Source organism: Vidua chalybeata, chromosome 16 (assembly GCF_026979565.1).
Source record: "Vidua chalybeata isolate OUT-0048 chromosome 16, bVidCha1 merged haplotype, whole genome shotgun sequence".
In the NCBI taxonomy this organism is placed as follows: domain Eukaryota; kingdom Metazoa; phylum Chordata; class Aves; order Passeriformes; family Viduidae; genus Vidua; species Vidua chalybeata.
This window is the reverse complement of record NC_071545.1, coordinates 2074363-2093076: the sequence shown is the minus strand read 5'-3', so window position 1 is coordinate 2093076 and position 18714 is coordinate 2074363. Positions and strand designations below refer to the sequence as shown.

At 51.9% G+C, this 18714-nt stretch overlaps 2 protein-coding genes across 4 annotated transcripts in view; one reads left to right on the top strand and one right to left on the bottom strand.

Annotated features, from left to right (window-relative positions):
• Positions 1 to 257: 257 nt before the first annotated feature.
• On the bottom strand, positions 258 to 18609 carry ANKS3 (ankyrin repeat and sterile alpha motif domain containing 3). 3 transcript variants are annotated; one of them, XM_053957919.1, is made up of 18 exons: positions 18558 to 18609; positions 13656 to 13756; positions 13354 to 13529; positions 12769 to 12967; positions 12437 to 12558; positions 11695 to 11776; positions 10879 to 11014; positions 10407 to 10565; positions 9238 to 9363; positions 8678 to 8793; positions 8214 to 8381; positions 7647 to 7771; positions 7247 to 7388; positions 6553 to 6725; positions 5268 to 5383; positions 4277 to 4360; positions 3736 to 3831; positions 258 to 3545 (listed from the first exon to the last, which is right to left on the bottom strand). In XM_053957919.1, exons 1-17 carry the CDS (start codon positions 18607 to 18609, stop codon positions 3749 to 3751), a joined length of 2160 nt encoding a protein of 719 aa, XP_053813894.1. In that variant the 3' UTR covers positions 258 to 3545; positions 3736 to 3748. The 3 variants fall into 3 exon arrangements, 2 of the variants coding, with proteins under 2 accessions (XP_053813894.1, XP_053813893.1); XM_053957918.1 differs by having other exon boundaries at positions 258 to 3511; XR_008433782.1 differs by lacking the exon at positions 258 to 3545 and adding an exon at positions 5465 to 5640 and having other exon boundaries at positions 3744 to 3831.
• Positions 18066 to 18714, top strand: part of DNAAF8 (dynein axonemal assembly factor 8) — a 104004-nt gene continuing 103355 nt past the window's right edge. Inside the window, exon 1 of the mRNA XM_053957911.1 lies at positions 18066 to 18497. The gene's annotated coding sequence lies outside the window, so the exon portion shown is untranslated. The remainder of the gene's footprint in view (positions 18498 to 18714) is intronic.

Below are 18714 nucleotides of genomic sequence, written 5' to 3'. Positions count from 1 at the left end.
ACATTGCCAGAGCTTGTTCCCACCACATTCCTTCCTTTGCAATGCACGAGTCCCCTCCAGGCAGGAGGAAGCAGCTGGGACGCTCCAGGAGATGCCCATGGACACAGGAGGTTCTCCAGGTCCTGCCCCTTCCCTGACAGGCTGGGGGAGCCTCTCCCAGTGCCTCAGGGAGGAGCTGCACAAAGCAAAGAGGCTGCACCAGGCTGGAATCACACAGGAACGGTCCTGGATCGATGGAGACCAATTTACACATTAACTCTCATTTCAGATGTAAATAAATATTTATTTTTCAACAAGCAGAGCCTGCTGCTTCTGTCTGCTCCAGGGGAGGGAAAGGGCTGGTGGGTACAGACAGCTGAATCTCAGAATGGACTAGCGGGGGGGGGGGGGGGGGAAGAACTTACAGCCCATTTCATCCCACCCTTGCCATGTCCAGGGACCCCTCCCACTGTCCCAGGCTGCTTCAAGCCCTGTCCAGCCTGGCCTGGGGCACTGCCAGGGATCCAGGGGCAGCCACAGCTGCTCTGGGCACCCTGTGCCAGGGTCTCCCCACCCTCCCAGGGAACAATTCCTTCCTAATATGCCCTCTGGCAGTGGGCAGCCATTCCCTGTGTCCTGTCCCTCCAGCCCTTGTCCCCAGGCCCTCTCCAGGCACTGGCAGGGGCTCTGAGGTCTCCCTGGAGCCTTCTCCTCTCCAGGTGAACAGAGGAGCCAGTTCTCTGAGCCTGGCTCCAGCCCTTGGATTATCTCCATGGCTGCCTCTGGACTCACTCAGCAGCTCCCACTGGGTTCCCACATCACCCACGCAGGCAGTGCTGGGCTCTCAGGGCTCAGGCAGTCCTAAGCCCCTGAGCCTGCAGCCTCCTGGCAGAGTAGGCTGGAAAACCCTGTGTGCATTCCTGCAATAATAAATCACGGAACTTAGCCACGATGCCCCAGCTCCCTCCAGAGATACCCACACATCATACACAGGCTTCTCAGCTTTTATTCATTCATCCAAATCAGCAAATGCTATTTTTCCTCAGACAGCTCACCTTAGGGTAGCACCAGACTCCTGCTGCCTGCACAGCCACCCTAGCTGCAAGGAATGCTGTTTCACATCCTGCAGTTAAGGAATTGCCTCCTCAGGGATACTCTGTTGTTGAAGATCCCCTCCCTGCTGGACCCTTGGGTGCTCTCACACCATTGAAGCCTTTACACCTGCAGCACCTGTTTGGGCCCTTTCTCCTTCACACACACACTGCCACCTCTCCCCTCTTTTCCCAGGCATTCTAATGTATTGGATAGATCCTGTTAATCCCCCAAACCCCCTCGATTCCAGCCTCAGACTTAGCAAAGCAAGCCCCAAATCACTGTAATCACCTTCCAGCCCCTGTTTCTACACAGCCCCCACTCTGAGGGCACTGCTGAGCCAGGGCTTTGCCCTTGGGAGTTTTTTGGGGGGTTTGCCTTAACTTCAAGGGAAACAGCACTAACAACCCCATATTACTGCAGCCAGAGGCACTACCAAGGCTAGGGAGAGACCTTGGGACTCCCCAGTGACAGGGAATGAGGGACAGAGCCCTCAAAACTCTGTGCCCCAGCACAGCCTCAGCCCTCTGAGGAGTTCCCAGGTGTGCTGCACAATGAGAATTCCCTCTGCCTCATCCAAACTCTTCAGGGTGAAGCTCCTGCAGCCTCACCCTGCAGCTGGCACTGGCTGCCCACATGCTCCATGGCATTTGCTCAAGATGAAAAATCCGTGCCCTGTGCTACGGGTGGGAGGTAAGCACGGGCAGGAAGCAGCACCCCGAGGGGGGGACACTGCCAGGCACACGGGGTCACAGCTGAGAGGGCCATACCTGCCTGGGGCAGGAAGCACAGACACTGCAGGCAGACCAGTTGTCACTCCTGCCTGAAGGGACTCAGACAGCTCATCAGAAGGGGTGACCACCTGAAAAGATGGAGCTGGATGGGTTTTTATATTTGGAATCTGTGCCCGAAATCCAAATACCAGAAGGAACACACAGTTCCATCCTCTTCCCAAAGGGACATACTATGATTCAGCAAGGTCATCACTCACTTCAAATTTTGAAAAATCACTTCAGATTTTGATTGTTGTGTTTTTTCCCCCCTTATGGGATTCAGGAGTAAATGGGAACAGAGTCACTGGAAACCACTCTACACCAAGGTCCCTGGCACTCTCACTCACTCCCAGGGATAGGGCAGCCTCCTCTTCCTGCACTGCCTGTCCTTGGCAATGCCCACCCACGAATGCCCTGGCAGAACTCTTTCCCAGCACTAAAGCCTGCACATCAAAGGCAGGCAGTAGTGAGGAGCAAAGCCACAGCTCTACCTGGGCTGTGGTTCCTTTGCCCACCTCCCATGGGGCACAGAGCTATCCCCTCTTCCTGCTCTGCTGCCTTGGCACTCCCCTGCTTGCCAGAGGCATGGGAATCTCAACAGTCCCAGCTCTTCCTTCTCTCTCTCCTGTCTTTCCAGGGCATCCCTGCCTTGCTGGGATCTTGGCCCTGGCAAACCAGGCCAATGACCTCTGCCACAGAGCACTGACCACAAAGCCAAGCTCTTGGGCATGGAGTAACAGTGATGTCCTGGTTCTGGCCAGGACAGGGTTCATTTCTGCAGGACCAGGACCTCTCTGGTACACGTTTGTTATTACTGTTGTTGCTGTTACTGTTCCTTATCTCACTGCTGTTTCCAGTAAAATGCTTTTATTTCTACCAGTGATCTTCACCTTTTGTGCCTCCAGTTCTCCTCTCCATCCCACCCCAGGGGAGAGGAGGTGAGGAGGGGGAGTGGGTGAGTTGGGAGTGTTTCAGTGAATGCCATTCCTAAACCACCAATGTGATCACACCCAGCTCCTGAGGACAGCAAGAACCCAAAGTGAACCAGAGTGGGCTGGTTGGAGGAACAGGCTTTGAAACCCAGATCTGGGGTGGCAGTAGAACAGACATTCCAACTAGGAACAGGGCTGCAGTTTGAGCTCCACTGCAGCTTAAAGAGCCAAACATCACAAACTCCACTCCCTTCACCTCTCCACAACAAACTACCTTTTTTATGGCCTCAGATCCATTCTCTGGGCCAATCCCCATGGCACAGAAGGAGCCAGGGACACGTTTCAGAGGCCCTGGGGAGCTTGGGATGCAGAAAAGGATAATGAATTGATTGCTGTGTGCAACTGTCACCTTGCTACCACCACTCAGACCTGAACAACAAGGGCTGCAGGAAGCTTAAGGCAGACAAAACTTCGAGGCTTGGAGCTTCTCCTCCAAACCTAAACCTTTCAAACAAAGATCCTGGGAGCCTTGAGTCAGGCCCCAAGAGCAGCTGGTTGTTGTCCTCTGCTGTCCCTCGTCCTCCCAGCTGTGTTCTCTGGTGGCCACGACCTCCTCGGTGCCCTGCCAGCTGCAGTGGCCCTCGGCAGAGCCGCGGTGCTGCCGGCACGGCCCCGTGCTCCCTTTCTCAGGCACACTCAGCTTCCGGGTGGAAGAGTCACCCGACGTCAGTATTCCTGCAGCCACCAGGACAAAGGGGACAGTCACCCTCTGCTGGGACAAAGGGACAAGGGGGCTACAGATTTTCCAAAGGGAGAACCAACCAGAGGGCACACAAGGATGAGTGAGAGCCCAGCCTTGGTGTGTGGGCTCTGAGCAAGCTCTGGGCACGTGGCAGTGAGGGATGGTGTCCCCTCAGTGCCACAGCCTGGGACTGGGCAGGGCAGTTGGTCCCACTCACCCTCCCGGGTTGGTTATGGCTTTGGCCAGCTCTGCCCGCTCTGCCCCAGGGCTTGGAGCCTTTGGAGGTTTTGAGTCACAGTCTGCAGAGCTTTTCCTGAGGACAAACCAAAGGGAAAAAAGCAGCATTAGGAAGAGGCCAGGAAGCAGGAAAGAACAGGCTGCACTCAGCCACTGCTGTGCTGCCTTCCTGCTCTGAGAACAGGGGCGTCTCTACTGTCTGCAAGTTGCTGGGACAATTTTCTGTCACCAGGAGAACGGGACACAGGATTAGGGAACCACTTCCCCAGCAGCTCTCACCACTGAGCAGGAGATGCAGGGACCACCCCCCACCTCTCAGCCTGGACCTGTCACCAGGGGATGGTGCAGAGCCCAAGGTCTGCAGCAAGAACAGCACCAACTCCAGAGCCTGGAGACTTCCCTGAATGAGCAGGGATTGTGGGGTCTCTCCCAGCAACCGCTCCAAACCACCAAACCCCACCCAGCCATGCCTCCCCCAGCACAACAGTCCTTCCACATGCCCAGAGTCCTTCCCACCTTACCCATCTCTCCCACACACTCCTCCAGCACAGCTGACAGCTCACGCAAGCTCAGGGACTTCAGGGAAGGTGGCCACCCTTCCAGCACTGCAAGGACAGGGACACAGTTAATCCATCAGCAGCTCTCTGGGACAGAGCACACAAGGGGCTGGTGTTGCTGGGAAGCATCCTCAGCCAAAGGGATTCCAGTTAGGGCCTCTGAATCACACAGGAAGAGAGCGGGAGCTGCCTGTGCCAAACTGAGGAGTTTTCTAGCAATTCTACCACTTAGGAATTTACATTTTTAGACTGGCTGGGTTGTTTATTAAGAGAATCTCAAAGGGATTAAGTGTAGTGGACAGAAATCAAGAGCATCTCTGCTTGTCTCACTTCTAAGACACAGGCAGCAAAGAACAGGTCACTAGGAGCATATCACAGGCAGCAAGATCAGAGAGTCTCATAATCATGGAATGATTTAGGTTGGAAAGGACCTTAAAGCCCATCCCCTGCCATGGATAGGGGACATCTTTCACTAGACCAGGTTGCTCCAAGTTCCCTTCAACCTGGCCTTGAGCACTTCCAGCGATCATTTACCAACTCCTAGGGATAAGGGGCTGCTGGGTCAGGCCTGCCCAGCCACAGAGGTTTGTCCCATGGATCCAACAGCAAAATCCCCATACTGGGTTAGGGAACCAACCAACCCTCCTGCTTCAGGCCCTGCTCCAGTGCACAGGGTGGTAACAAACCCAAAGTTGCAGCCACAAGTCCCTGAAACAGAGCTGTCACTGGAGCCTGTGCTACAGCTCTGCATTTTTAGCCACAAATGCCTGCCAGACCCCAAAACTTAACTGAGAAACTGCAAGTTCCACTCCAAATGCCCTGAGAGCTTTAAATGCTTCTCCTGAGCAAGAATTCAGCTTACTCTAAGAGTCTGGCTGCTCACCCGTTCCCAACTGTCTGACTTTCAGCAAGGGAAGACAAGCAGGGGTTTGCCCAGGACTCTCCTGGTGCTCACCTGGGCGCTCCCCGGGCCGCTGGCTCTCCCCGGTGCCGTGCTGCTCCCGCGTGTCCGGCGCTCCATCGCCCGCCCGCTCCGGGGCCAGCCGGGATGACAGCTCTGCCTGGCAGCTCCTGCCAAACCACACCAAAGCCATCAGCAGGACCCAGGGACATGCTGGCAGTGACACTGCACACTCCTACAGCCTGCAGTACCTGCATGGGGTGCCCGGGCAGCACCTCTAAGGCCCTGGGGTACAACCTGCTCCTTGCTGCTTCCCGGGAGGAGGAAGTGGTGCCTCAGCCCAAGCCTGGGGTGTTGGCACTGCTCAGCTCCCTGCCACTGCTCCCCATCTGCAGCCACAGCCAGCTCTGCCCTGTGCACAGAGGAGCTGTGGGGGGACAAGACAAGGAGGGGCTGGGGTGAGCAGCAGGAAGCCCAAGCCAGGGGCTGTGTTGGTCTGTGGGAGAATCAGGCCCAATCCAAGGTTTCTAATGGGCAAAGGAAACGACCTCAGGACAGGCATGAGGGGCACCCAGATTCTCAGGCTGTCATCATCATCTCACCAATTCAAGCGGTGTACATTCAGAGCATGGCAGGGCCCTTCTACAGCAGCCTCAGCTCCTCAGTCAGGGGGAAAAGCCAGGCTCTGCCCCTTGCAGTGGGAATATTGCTCTGCTAAGCTTCTGGATCCTACTTCAGCTCACTGTGGCTTGGCAGCCAGCAGACCCTACTCCCTTGGGCTAGGATCCATAAGCAGCAGGATTTATGCCACTTTCAGGGATGTCCCTATTGTATCACTGGACAGAACAAGGCCCATGACAGGAGTCCAACTGGGGCACAGAAAAAAGCAGCACAAAGGCAGTAAAAGGAGTGTCAGGAGGGTATTCAGATTATTCTGCCAGCTGTCACAGAGCTGCAAGAAAAATATTCTTCACTTGTGAGTTACTGCACATGCTTTGGCAGGGTATGGGCTAAAAATTCCTTTTTGTATTCAAAAAGGTCCTGATCACCAAGTCTTACCCTGGGTAGGCACACCCTCAGCCTTTTGGTTGCTTCTAGTTGAAACAGGAACACCCAGCACCCCCAAAAAGGCCACTTCCAGTTCATGCATCTGACCAAAACTTCACATGTGCTCCCATGGCTGTGGCTTTTCACTAGGGAAAGGCAGGCAGGATCCAAATGTGTTCAGGTGCCAGGTGAGTTCTCCTGCCTTACCCTGAGCATCACCTGTAAGGCTGCCAATATGACCCCAAATCCCATTTCCCAGCAGTCTCAGTGTCACTTCCTGGGAATGACTTACTTGATCTGATCCAGCAGGACTCCAGCATCCTTGGTGATGGCCTGAGCCTCTCTGAGCTGGCACTGGATGGCATTCCAGGTCTCATCCCGCTCCATCAAACAGCTCTCAGCCACTGCACGCAGCTTCTGCTCCTGGCACACCTGGCCCTTCATCACCTGCACCTCTTCACACCTCTGCAGCAGAGCACACCAGGGATCAGGTGGGAGCACTGAACATCTCTCGAGTCCCTGCTATTTTAATGCCTTAAGCAGCCAGGATGTTCCTTTCCAGTAGGAAAGGAAGCTGGATGAAGCTTGTACACTGAGTACAGGGTCTCTCCACACTAAGTCCAGCCCCACAGTCACAATTTCCCCTTCCTCTCTGTTTACAAAGTTACTTATGAGTCCAAATTTCCCAAAACAACACAAGTTTCACTGATGGCTGCATCACTTCACCATAAACATGACCCTGCTGGGAAGGAGTAGGGATTTGATTCCTGCCCCTGGCTCCTATAGCTCTCAGCTGGATGGGAAACAGACACAAAGGAGCACCAAGGATGAGGAGTGGGTAAGTTGTATTTGTGCTGTTTGTACACCAAGTGCATCCACTATAAGTCGTGGCTTGAGATGAAGGAAAAACCAGAGGCACAACAAAAACACAGCACTGATCACTTCCTGCAGGGTGTAGGGACCCGAGGAGCTGGCAGCAGCCTCACCTTGTGCAGCTGGATGGCCAATTCCTGCATCTCTGCCTCCAGTCGATCGGCGTAGGCCAACTCCAGCGCGTCGCTGGGCGGGCGGGCGCTGCTGTGCCAGCGCGCGATGGCCGAGGTCATCTTCCTCTTGGGGCCAAAGAGCCTGGGAGGATGGAACCAACATGGGTCAAGCCCTGCACCACCTGTCCCTGAGCCCAACAGGATGCCATGAGGACCTCTGCAGTGTCCTGGTCTCTCCAAGGTACCTCCAGAAGCAGGAGCGTGTTACAGCCGAGGACATGGGGATGTCAAATTGTGTGGGAGGCAGCCAGAAGAGAGCAGCACTCCCCAGCTAAACCTTCCTGACCAGGTTGGACATGGTTTGTAGGGGGAAGCTGGGACAGACAGGACAGACACTCACGTGATGCCTATTTCCTTCAGGTCACTCTCTGTGAGGGTCAGGAAGATCCGGAGGTCCACATCTTGCTCCTCAAACACCTGCAGGTACTTCAGGCACCCAATCTCCTCAAGGAATGTTGCCAGGTCCTGCAGCCCAGACAAAACAAACTTATTTACACCCTCTCAACAAAAACATCACCAGTCCTCCTAATCATAAATATTTGCTTCCTCATGCTGTTTTAACACCTTTCTGGGTTCCAGCAGCAACCACAACTTCCCGTGGCTCCCTGCCCTTCTCCACAATCACACACCAGGACTGCTCTCTGCTGCAGCCATGCCTCTTCTAACAAGTGCAGAGCAGAATGACACAGAATCAGCTACCTCAGCCCACCCCACTGCCAGGTTTGATAGGCCACCCACAGGCCTGAAGGGCCTAGGAAACCCCTCCGAGCAACAGCAAACACCTTCTCTACAAGAAATTGCTGTTTCACAAGCATTTAAGTTTAGAATACAAGGTGTTTTGGTAACCTCGGAAAAGCCTCCCACACCTGGTTCAGGGACAGAGCCTGCAGGACAAGTCTGTGGTTACCTGGGGCCCTGTGTAGGCCGGGGGCTCAGGAAGGACCAGCTGCTGGCAGCAGCCCCCAGCCTTCCCCAGGCAGTGGCTCCACTGGCTGTCACTGTTGCTGTAGCGGGTCTTGCCCTTAAAGCTCTTGGCTTGTTTCCGACTCGGGGGGCTGTTGGTGTGGTCAGAGTCCTGGAAAACAAAAAAACACCCACAGAATGGAAAGGATGATTGTGCAGAGATGTCAGGATCAGGGGGCCTAACAAGTGCAGGCTCCTCTAAGACCTAAAGGCCCTTTTATACTGCAGCCCCAGAGCTGCCTTGACCCATGTGAGCTGTGAGTAACCTCCAACCTCTTCCCCTTCCTTGGTCTTCCTGTCCCTGGAAGAGCCTTTCCTCACCCAGCCTGGTCCTACATGCTCCCGTGGGAGTAGTCTCCCAAGGGTGAAAGCACTGCCCAAGCTGAAGGCAGAGAAAAGAAAATCCACCTCATTGCTTTCCAAGGAGCCTTCACTGCTGACTCCTGGGATTCTAATTAGGCATTCACTGCTGCTGCTGCTGCTCCTGATGGTTCCCAAGCTGTTGCTGGACAAAGCACTATCCTCTGGAAAGGAATAAGAAAAAAATATTGAAGTACAACTTCATTACATTCTGGTTTTGTTACACAATTACCAGCAAAACCTCCCGGAGATGTAAAGGAAGGCAAGATTCAGAGCAAGGCTTCATGTGCAGTACTCAGGATACAAGATGACCCTGAGGCAGAGATTTCACATCTGATCCCCAGCACTCATCTTTCCCCAAGTCTGTTTACCACCAGAGACACTTCTGGAAACACCCATGCTCTGTCTTGTTCCCACCCTCCTTCAGACTATTTGTACAAACTGATGAAATTACCACACTGAGCTTTATCTTCTGCAGCTAAACCATCCCAGCCTTCCCTCAAGAAAGACATGCCAATCTCAGCATCTTAGTGGGAAAGGAAGCCAAGGCCTGGACTCACACCCAGGTGTGCACTGCAAGCTGGGCCATTTCTGAGACCGTGACTTACCCCTGCTGCTGCTGCTGTCCACGTCCAGCTCGTTGATCGGGGAGGTGACGTCCCTGTACCGGATGACACCTGACGCACAGCTGCCATCGTTGCTGAAGGTGACATAGCCCTGAGGGGGCACCTGCTCTGTGTGCAACAGGAAGGGAGAACAGAGATTAGGATGCAAGTTAATCAGGGAGGCTCCTGCAGGAAATGTAACCACTTCTGGATCTGAAAATAACCAAAATGAGAGACTGTGCTCACAACCGACAGTTTAATTCTAAAAAGCAGAGAGAGCACCTGAGAAATGCAGGTTCCTGCAGTTCCCTCACATGACCCCACAGCACATGTACTTCATTTGCATGCTTACATTGAAAATCAGAGAAAACACTTTACAGCAGAGATAACAGCAGCTTCCAGCACTCCCTCTCCTCGTTATACTCAAATGATAAAAGGGGAGAAACAGCTTAGGAGAGTAGCCCTGCACACCCTGCAGAACCAACTCCCCCTGCAGCTGTGCTAAGACACCAGGAGAATATCACTGGCATTTAAGAAGCTGACAGTATCATTCCAATATGGCCTGGGGGATAACACAGACTTGTGTTTAAGAGAATGAACTGAGCTTTGAACATGCTTTCAAGTCCATAATCTTGTTTATTCCAGGCAACCAGTCTGAGAAATACCTATGACAGACAGTAAAACAAACCTCCTAGGACTGCATCCAGGATGTCTAACTGGGATCATCTTTCTCTTGGCCTATTGCAAAGGTTTTGCAATTTCATTTTTAGAAGCATTTCAAGCATCAGGGAAGGCAAAACTCACAAGTTCAGTCTTATGATCAATGATTTCTCGGCCGGTGTGAGCACCTCCCTGTCATCAGCTTCAGAAGGAGTCTCAAACTTTTGAGCCTGCCTAAAAAGGGAAACTGAACTGTTCTCAAGTGTCAGGGGAACAGCAGTTGAGGTGAGAGTAGAAAAGTATCCCACTCATCAGTATCCAGCCTTGACAAAAGAGTTCAGGGGGCTTTCTTTCTAACCCAGACACTGGATAGTGAACACCTTCATACAAAGCTATCTTTGTTCTGTACAAACCACACATGAATCCCAACAAATTAAAAATGGATAGCAGGAACAGCTGCAGTGCAGTTGAGGTCTCAGGGGACTGTCCCTCAGGCTCCCAACTCTCCTCACCATAGCAAGACTGCTTCCATGTCCCCATGCCAATTGCTGTGATCTTGGCCAAGGCCTGGGGCCCCTCATGGATGCTGGGACCTTTGGTCCTACGAGCAGGTCTCTGTCTCTGGGGAGCAGAATATGATTCATCTGAAGAACTCAGCTCCTCATAGTTGCCTGCAGTTCAAACACAGGTTGTTAGCAGCACAGGAAGTCACTTGCCTGTTTTACTTGTTACTGGTCCTATAAGTGCAGTGGAAAGAAAAAGAGAAATGTTGAAGAGTGAGGGTGAAACAGCTAACCTAGGTCAGAAAGGGGCCAGCAGACAAGAGCTGTTGGATTTGTTGCCTCTTCCATCCTCAGAAATGCTGGAATTTCCAGGACAGACCAGGTAGCACTACCCCATCTACACAGTATAACATACTTTCAAACTATCAAACACCTCACTTCAGGTTCCATCTTAAAATGAACAAGGTCAAATATCTGTTACCTGGACCTCTGCAGAAGACTTTGGGCACTGGGGCTGCATGCAAATCTATCAGCCCCACAATCTTGGTGTGGCCATACTTCATGGCCAGGGTCCGTGCTGTGGCTCCAGTGTTATCTCTGACATCTGCCTTCACTCCCTGCAGAAAAAATACCTAGTTAAGGGCACACATCAGAGGGTAGTGTAAAAAATACATATGTATATTAAAAAAAAAACACCCCAAATTGTCTTAGCTCCATCAGCAATACAGGCTCACCTTTGACAGACAGTTCAAGCTGCACTAATACCCTGAATGCCTTTCTAGTTATCTCCAGTCTCTCCAATTCCTGAATGCCAAATAGCCCAGGGCTCTTGTACATTGCCACTGGGAATCGGTTTGTTTGATCTGAAGTGTTTTGCATTGCTGCCTCCTTCTGGCAGTAAGCTGGACCAGTCAAATGGGATTTAAACCAAACTGTGTAAGAGCCCTGCATGCTCATGAGCTTTTGGATGCAGATGTCCAGTAGCCTGAGCATGCAAGCCTGTAAACACAATAGAAAAATTACAGCTTCAGTTGTTTTCTAATTCAGTCATTATTCAGTTATATCTGGGCAGTCAGACCTCACTCCTATTCCTGCAAGGCCAGTGTAAAATCATGGTACCACCCTGCAGAAAGCAGATGCTTTGAAAACAGTCCTGAAAGTCTGGGACTTCAGAGGTGACTGTCATCAAGGAGCAAGCACAACACTGTCAAAAAAAGCATGGTGTCAAATTTGTGGTAGTTCCCCTGAGGGCTGGAACCAGACTTTCAGCTACACAGAGAACTGCCAGGACACTTACATGATTGAGAAGGTACTGAACAATTATCTCATGGCCAGAAGCAGCTGCTTCCATCAGAGGTGTGTATCCATACACTGGCTCCCTGGGGAGAGAACACACACGTGGACTGGTATAAACATAGCCAAAGATTAGCCATTCCCTAACAGAGCATTTCCACCCCTCAACCTTTGCTGATCACAGACTCTGTGATGTACTGGCTGTCCTGTTGTAGAATTAATTCCCTGTAGAGATTCAGTGCTCCTAAACTGGCTGCCCAGCAACAGATTACTCTTCCAGCTGCAATCTGCCTTTAAGAGCCCAAATCAGTTTTGCAGGAGCTAATAAAGTAAGAACCTCTTGTTGCCCTTATGCAATTCCATGTGCATAAATGTGTGGTGGTCCCCAAGGCATGGGAATGCAGGGCACACTTCAAAAACCAACCTGAACTCTGAGTATATAAAAAAATCAATAAAAAGACTTATGAAGTGCACCTGAGTTCAGAAGGTGTCAGTGTTTAGCTGATAATTAAACAAGCAGTAAATCTAATTTCCCTTGATCTTAGTTTAATAAACAGTGACAGCATGGGCAGACTTCAATTCAGTTTGCATGTCACCTGTCCCTGTATTAACTGTGCCACATCCTGAGGTACAGGGGGAAGACAAAAGCAGCTGTCTGTTGGAGTGTGTTCATCTGCCATCTGTTGTCTTCATATTGAATGACAAATGACAACGAAATGACAATAAAATGACAGATTCCTCCTTACTTGCAGTTGGCATTTGCCCCATTCTCCAGTAAGAACTTGACCATCTGCTGATGCCCAGCGCTGGTGCAGTGGAACAAGGCAGTCCAGCCATGGATGTCCTTCATCTCCAGCTCTGCCCCTTGCTGCAAGAGAACAGACAATATTCCTTACTGCATCTGCTCTGCTCAGGCTTTCAGCCACTGCCTCTTCATGCTGGGACACCAAGAGTTTAAATTAAATCCCATCACAAAGCAGACCTCACAACAGAACACAAAGCAGCACTTGTGGATAATCACACCCTGAGCATTTAAACCATGTGCTGTGGCTTTACCTGTGCTTTATGGGATACACACCTGTAGAAGGAAGTAAGCAACACTCTCATTGCCACAGCTGGAGGCCAGCATGAGGGGAGTCTGGCCTTCTGGGGTGGGGATGTTCACATTCACTCCTGCTTCCAGCAGCAAGTGCACGATGTTGTCGTGGCCAATGTAGGAAGCGTACATGAGTGGGGTCCAGCCCCCACAGTTCCTCTGGTTCAAATCCAGGTCTCCACTAAGAAACAGAAGAAAAAAGTCACACGAACTACTGTGCTGGAGCTGTGGACCACAGCTGGCTTCTGCAGACTCTTGTTGTCATCCAGCACTGAAGCCTGCATGGGAATTTCTACCAGCTCCAGCACAACCTCCCCCAGATCACAGAATGCTTTGAGATAGAAGGGCCCTTAAAACCACCTCATTCCACCCCCCTGCCATGGTGGGGACACACCTCCTACTAAAACACTAAGGAGGTAATTTTTATTAGTGGATTTGCCCCTGGATGCTATGTGCCAAGAAAGCAGTCCCAGTGACGCGCTCCTGTTGCCCCAACCAGTGTGGCACCGGTGACAACCACACCTGCAGCAGGTGGCAGCCAGCCGTGCCCCACCCAGCCCCTCTCACCGCTGGATGCACTCCTGCACCACTTGGTACTGCCCGACGGAGGAGGCCGTGTGCAGGTCCAGGGGCACGTCCAGCTCCTCCCGGCACAGCACGGGCCCCACGCCGTGCCACATGGAGAGGCTGCGGCTCAGCAGCTCCGACTCGCTGGCCTCGTCGCTCAGCTCTGACATCCTGCCCTGAGGAGCCAAACCAGAGCACAGCACTCAGCTCCTGATCCCTGTTTTCCAGACAATTACAGCTCCAAGCTGCCATTGGCTTGGAAGGTGAGGCCAGCTCAGATGTGTGGGGTTTCAAATTCTTACCTCAACTTTGATTGACTCCTCAGCCCAAAAAAATAACTGCTGCTGAGAAGACTTTGCTGGAAGTTTTCTCTTGCTGTAGAGAACTCTGGGATTCCAATACACTGGAAAAATAAAAGGTAATAATGCTAAACCCCACATCTTTCAAATCTCATTTTAAGACTGCAGAAGCAGTGGCTTTATTTCCTCCCTGCCTAATCCAAACATGCCTAAGGCAGCTTTGAATAACCTTGGCAAGAGAAGACTAAACATCTATTTAAGAGCTGAAGGTAAGCTTAGTGTTTTACAAAAGGATGTAATTCTTCCTCTTCATGTTTTAGAATGCAAGGAGAGAATTAAGAATTCATGTGTCAGACATTCTTGGTCTTGTCCATCTGTCTTGCATTACAGGATGGTCCTGATTAAATTAAGACACAGTCATTAATAATGACAACTGCCCACTGCTCCCAAAAACACTCTGTCACCTGGAGAGGGTGCACCCTCCACTGTCATCAGGTTGTAAGCAGATTGTTTCTACCATTTATTGTTTCAGCCCTTCAGAGGCAGCCCAGCCCCATCTCAGTGAATCCTGGAAAATGCTGAAACACTGGGGGCAGCAGCACACCTGCCCATTCATTATCCAAGCACACCCCCTCTCCTACAGACACAACAATTACACAGCTCCTCCAGCTTCAGGACTGCCTGAAAGGTTTATCCCAGTCCCAGCCTTAGGGAGCAACATCAGACTAATAATTTGAACCTCTCACAGAGGTTCAAATCAAGAGACAGCTCTTGCAAGAGAGTGCTCTTGTCTGGCACTCCATGAAGAGCTGCTCAGCACAGCTGTATCCAGCAGCTGAGGGCTTCAGCTGCAGCTCCAGGACACAGAATCCAGCCCCCAGCACAGAATCCCAGAGTGGTTCTGGTTGCAAGGGACCACTGGGTGTCATCTCACCCAACCTCCCTGCTCAGGCAGGGTCCTCTGAGCACGTTACACAGGGCTGTGTCCAGGTGGGCTCTGAATATCTCCAGGGAAGGAGATCCATGGCCTCTCTGGGCAGCTTGTTCCAGGCAATCCCATGGGAACTTCTTTTCCCGCCCTGTAGTCTCACTGCCCACCATACAGCACTCCTGGGGTTTGCCTGGTCCCTCTACATAAGCTAAGCCAACATAAAGTCCTTCTTTCTGGTAACTTTTCACAAATTTAACTCCTTGGACTCATTTTGGGGTCAGGCAAATGCCAAATGTGGCACTGGTGAGGAATAAAAAAAGAGCAAGGACAGGTTTTTCAGCAGCAGCTGCTCCTCAGATTCCCCCAGCTGTAACATTTCAAGACCATACTTTTGTTTTCTGAGCAACTGGGAATCTTTGCCTTGCAAGCACCAGCCCCTTTTCTTATAAGAAAACACCTTTCATTCCTACCTTTTCACTCCCCACCTGGATCCTTTCTCTCCCACCTTCCTTTTCTTCCCCTCCTTCACTCTCAGCTGGTTAAGACCACAAAAGCACCATGTATTCTATTCCATCAGCTGGTAAGAAATTATTTCCCTTTAAAAATACCTGCAAAAGCACATACTTTGCCTGACAGCAGCAATTTGTAGTGCACTGGGCAACGCAGAGGCCTCAGACAGGAATACACAGAGCACAAGGGAAGGGCCTGAGCACCTCACAATCAAAACACAAGGAGAGCTAAGTGGATTGAAGTGGATCATAAGGGGGAAAGTAGGAATTTCTCACTAAAACAGATTAAAGCTGCCCCAGGGAGGCCAAAAGGCAGTGAAAGGAGGTAGAATCCAGGGCAGTTTGTAGAAGCACATTTAGGTGCAAGTCTAGCTTGTTGTTCTCTACCTCTTTAATTGGGTACATTAATTATAAACCACTCAGGTGTTTGGTCTTTGTCAGAATCAGCCACTCTCAGGTACAAGTTTCCAATGCAGCCTTGGTGAGGTGATCCCCAGTCAGAAGGGCAATAAGGACAGGACAGAACATCCAGGACATTCAGCCTCCTGCACCTTCCCTGTGCTCTGCCTACATTTTTTTAAAATTTTTTTAAAGCTCTGAGATTTCTCCTCACACTGAACTTTAGCAAGTTGTCAGCTCTGCAAGCACCTGAGGACAGCTGCTCACAATCTCCAGGACAACAACAGTGATCACAACCCTCAGAACTGAAATGAAAAAGACCTGTATGAAACAAAAATCAGAGTTATCTGGTGCAAAGAAGAGGAGCCTGGAGGGGACATGTGACATGAGCATCCAATACATAATAATGCATAATAATGCATCTTATCACAGAATACCAGGAAGGTTTGGGTTGGAAGGGACCTCAAAGCCCATCCTGTCCCACCACCTGCTATGGGCACGGACACCTTCCACTATTCCAGGTTGCTCCAAGTCCTGTCCAACCTGGCACTGGACACTTGTAGGGATGGGGCAGCCACAACAGACCCTAAGAAGCTCAAGTCATTGCATGGAACATTTTAGATAAAGCCCACAAAATTCCCTACAAAAGTAAACATGAGAGTACCGAGGGACACTGGGTTACTAAGAGTAAGTTTGACAAAGACCTCCTGAACATTCACAGGCTGTTCCCTGCTTTGGAGCAGAGTGACGAGTTCACATTTGTCAGAGGCCTCCCTCAGCTCTGCTGTCCTGCTTTCAGCTGGGATAGGGTTCATGGTCTTCCCAGCAGCTGGCACAGGCAGCTTTTGGATTTAGGATGAGAAGAATGCTGATAACACACTGATGCTTTGGTTGCTGCTATCCAGCGCTTACCCTAAATCAAGGACTTTACAGCTTCCCATGCTCTCCTAGCAAGGAGGTGCCCAAGAAGCCAGGGGGGAGCTGACCCAAGCTGGCCAAGGGAGAGTCCATTCCAACAGAGCATCACTCCCAGTATATGAACTGGGGAGCCTGGGAGGGGCCAATCATAGCTTGGACATGGAATGGGAATCAGCAGGTGCTGAGCAACCACGTTGCTTTTGAGTTTCTTATGAGTTTATTTTCTCATGATAATTACAATTATAATTATATTTTACTTTGCTTCAATAATTAAATTGTTCTTACCTCAAGCTATGAGGTTTTTTACTTTCTTTTCTGATTGTCCTCCCCATCTCACTGGGATGGAGCAGGGAAAAGGAGCAGCCTGGTACTTGGTAACCAGCTGGGGTCAAGCCATGATTCCTGTGAAGCTGCTGTTATTATTATATTAAATTTAATCCACTAGCACTCAGCTATTTATCAGAGTCAGAGCTTGACAGTGCTGGGGCACAGAGCAGGCAGCAAACCCCACTGCCCTGGATTTGGAGTTTGCTGTTTGAGCAAACCAGAAGGCAGAGAAAAAATAAACTTAGTATGAAAACTGACACAAAAAAGAGCCACACTACAGTAAATTGGAGGAGATTTGAAAAGCAACCAGCCCCAACAGAGAACAAATGCAACACTGCCTGTTAATCACCCTCAGCAGGCACTGCTCAGCTCAATTCACTCTCTCCCATCCCCTCCCACAAGCACAGGTGACATCCACAGGTGTCCTTCTGTCCCAAAATAGGGACACCCAAGGCAGCACAAGCATGGAGGCTGCTGGAGGTTCCAGCAGAGCCAGCAGACTGACAAGAGAGAGTCATGGAATATTTTGAGTAGAAAGGGACCCCCAGGGATCATCCAGTCCAAGCCCTGGCACAGACCCCCCAACAATCCCACCCTGGGCATCCCTGAGATCATTGTCCAAGCACTCCTGGAGCTCTGGCAACCTCGGGGCTGTGCCCATTCCCTGGGGAGCCTGGGCAGTGCCAGCACCCTCTGGGGGAAGAACCTTTCCCAAAATCCAGCCTGACCCTGCCCTGGCCCAGCTCCAGCCATTCCCTGTCCCTGTCCCAGAGACTGGAGCTGCCCCTCGGGAGGAGCTGCAGCCCCCCTGAGCTCTGCCCTCAGTCTCCTTCTCCAGCTGAACAATCCAAGTGCCCTCAGCTGCTCCTCAGACCCTTCCCCTTGCCCATGTCCCTCCTTTGGGCACTCCCCAACAGCTTCAGATCCTTCTGATATTGTGGTTGCCCCCAGGACTCGTGTCGAGGCCCCACCAGGGCAGAGCAGAGCAGGAACACACTCCCCTTTGGCTCTATTTCCACTAAACCAGCAACAACTTATCGGAGGGACTAAAAAAAGCCTCCTTACATCCCTTTTTAGGTGCAGTTGTTACCAGCTCAGCCACAACAGGAACCAGAAGATCTCAGTTTTGCAGTGTATCATCCACTGACTGACTCAGCTGGCACAATCCACAGCTGCAGGAACCACACCAGGTTCCTGAGGTGGGTGAGAAAAAACATTCCTAGATCCACAACACTCGAGTTCAATCCTACCCACATCTGCTGAAAATACACAAAACACACCACGCTTTTCATCTTTTAATGGTTGGACTCAATCACCTTAAAGGTCCTTCCCAAGCTGAGTGATTCTACCACGAGCCTGTCACTCTCAGGCACATTAAAACACATCAAAGAACCTCGGAAAAACGAGGTAAGAGGCACAAAAGCACTTGAGCAGTCACAGTAGGGAGCACATTTCCTCTGCCAGGGCTGTGCCCGCCAAGGCAGCCGGGCACGGCAGCCGCGGGGCTCGGCCCGGGCACGCTCCGCTCACACAACAACGCACCTGAGGCGAACCCAGCAGCTGGAGCCGCCAGAGCGGCCGCCACACGGCTGTTACCGAACATCGCACAGCGAAACGGCTCCGGGGTCGTTATCCCCGCACCTGCCTCCCTCGCGGCCCTGCTAGCAGCGCGGCCTTAGCATCGCAGACCACAGCGAGCGGGAAGGAAGCACTGCGGCCACGGGCACACCGAGGACGGGAGTGCCCGGGGCCAGCTCAGAGGTGAGTGCCGCCGCTAGTGCTCCTCGCCGCTGCCCCGTCCCAGCCCCGCCGCTCCCTCACCTGCGCCCCGGTGAGCGCCGCCGCCGGAACTAGTCCCGCCCGCGCAAGGCATGCCGGGAGCGCCCCCGCCCTCACGGGCGGCGAACTACAACACCCAAGAGCCCTCGCGGCGCCGGGCCAATGGGAGGAGCCCGTGTGAGGGGCGGGGCGAGGGACA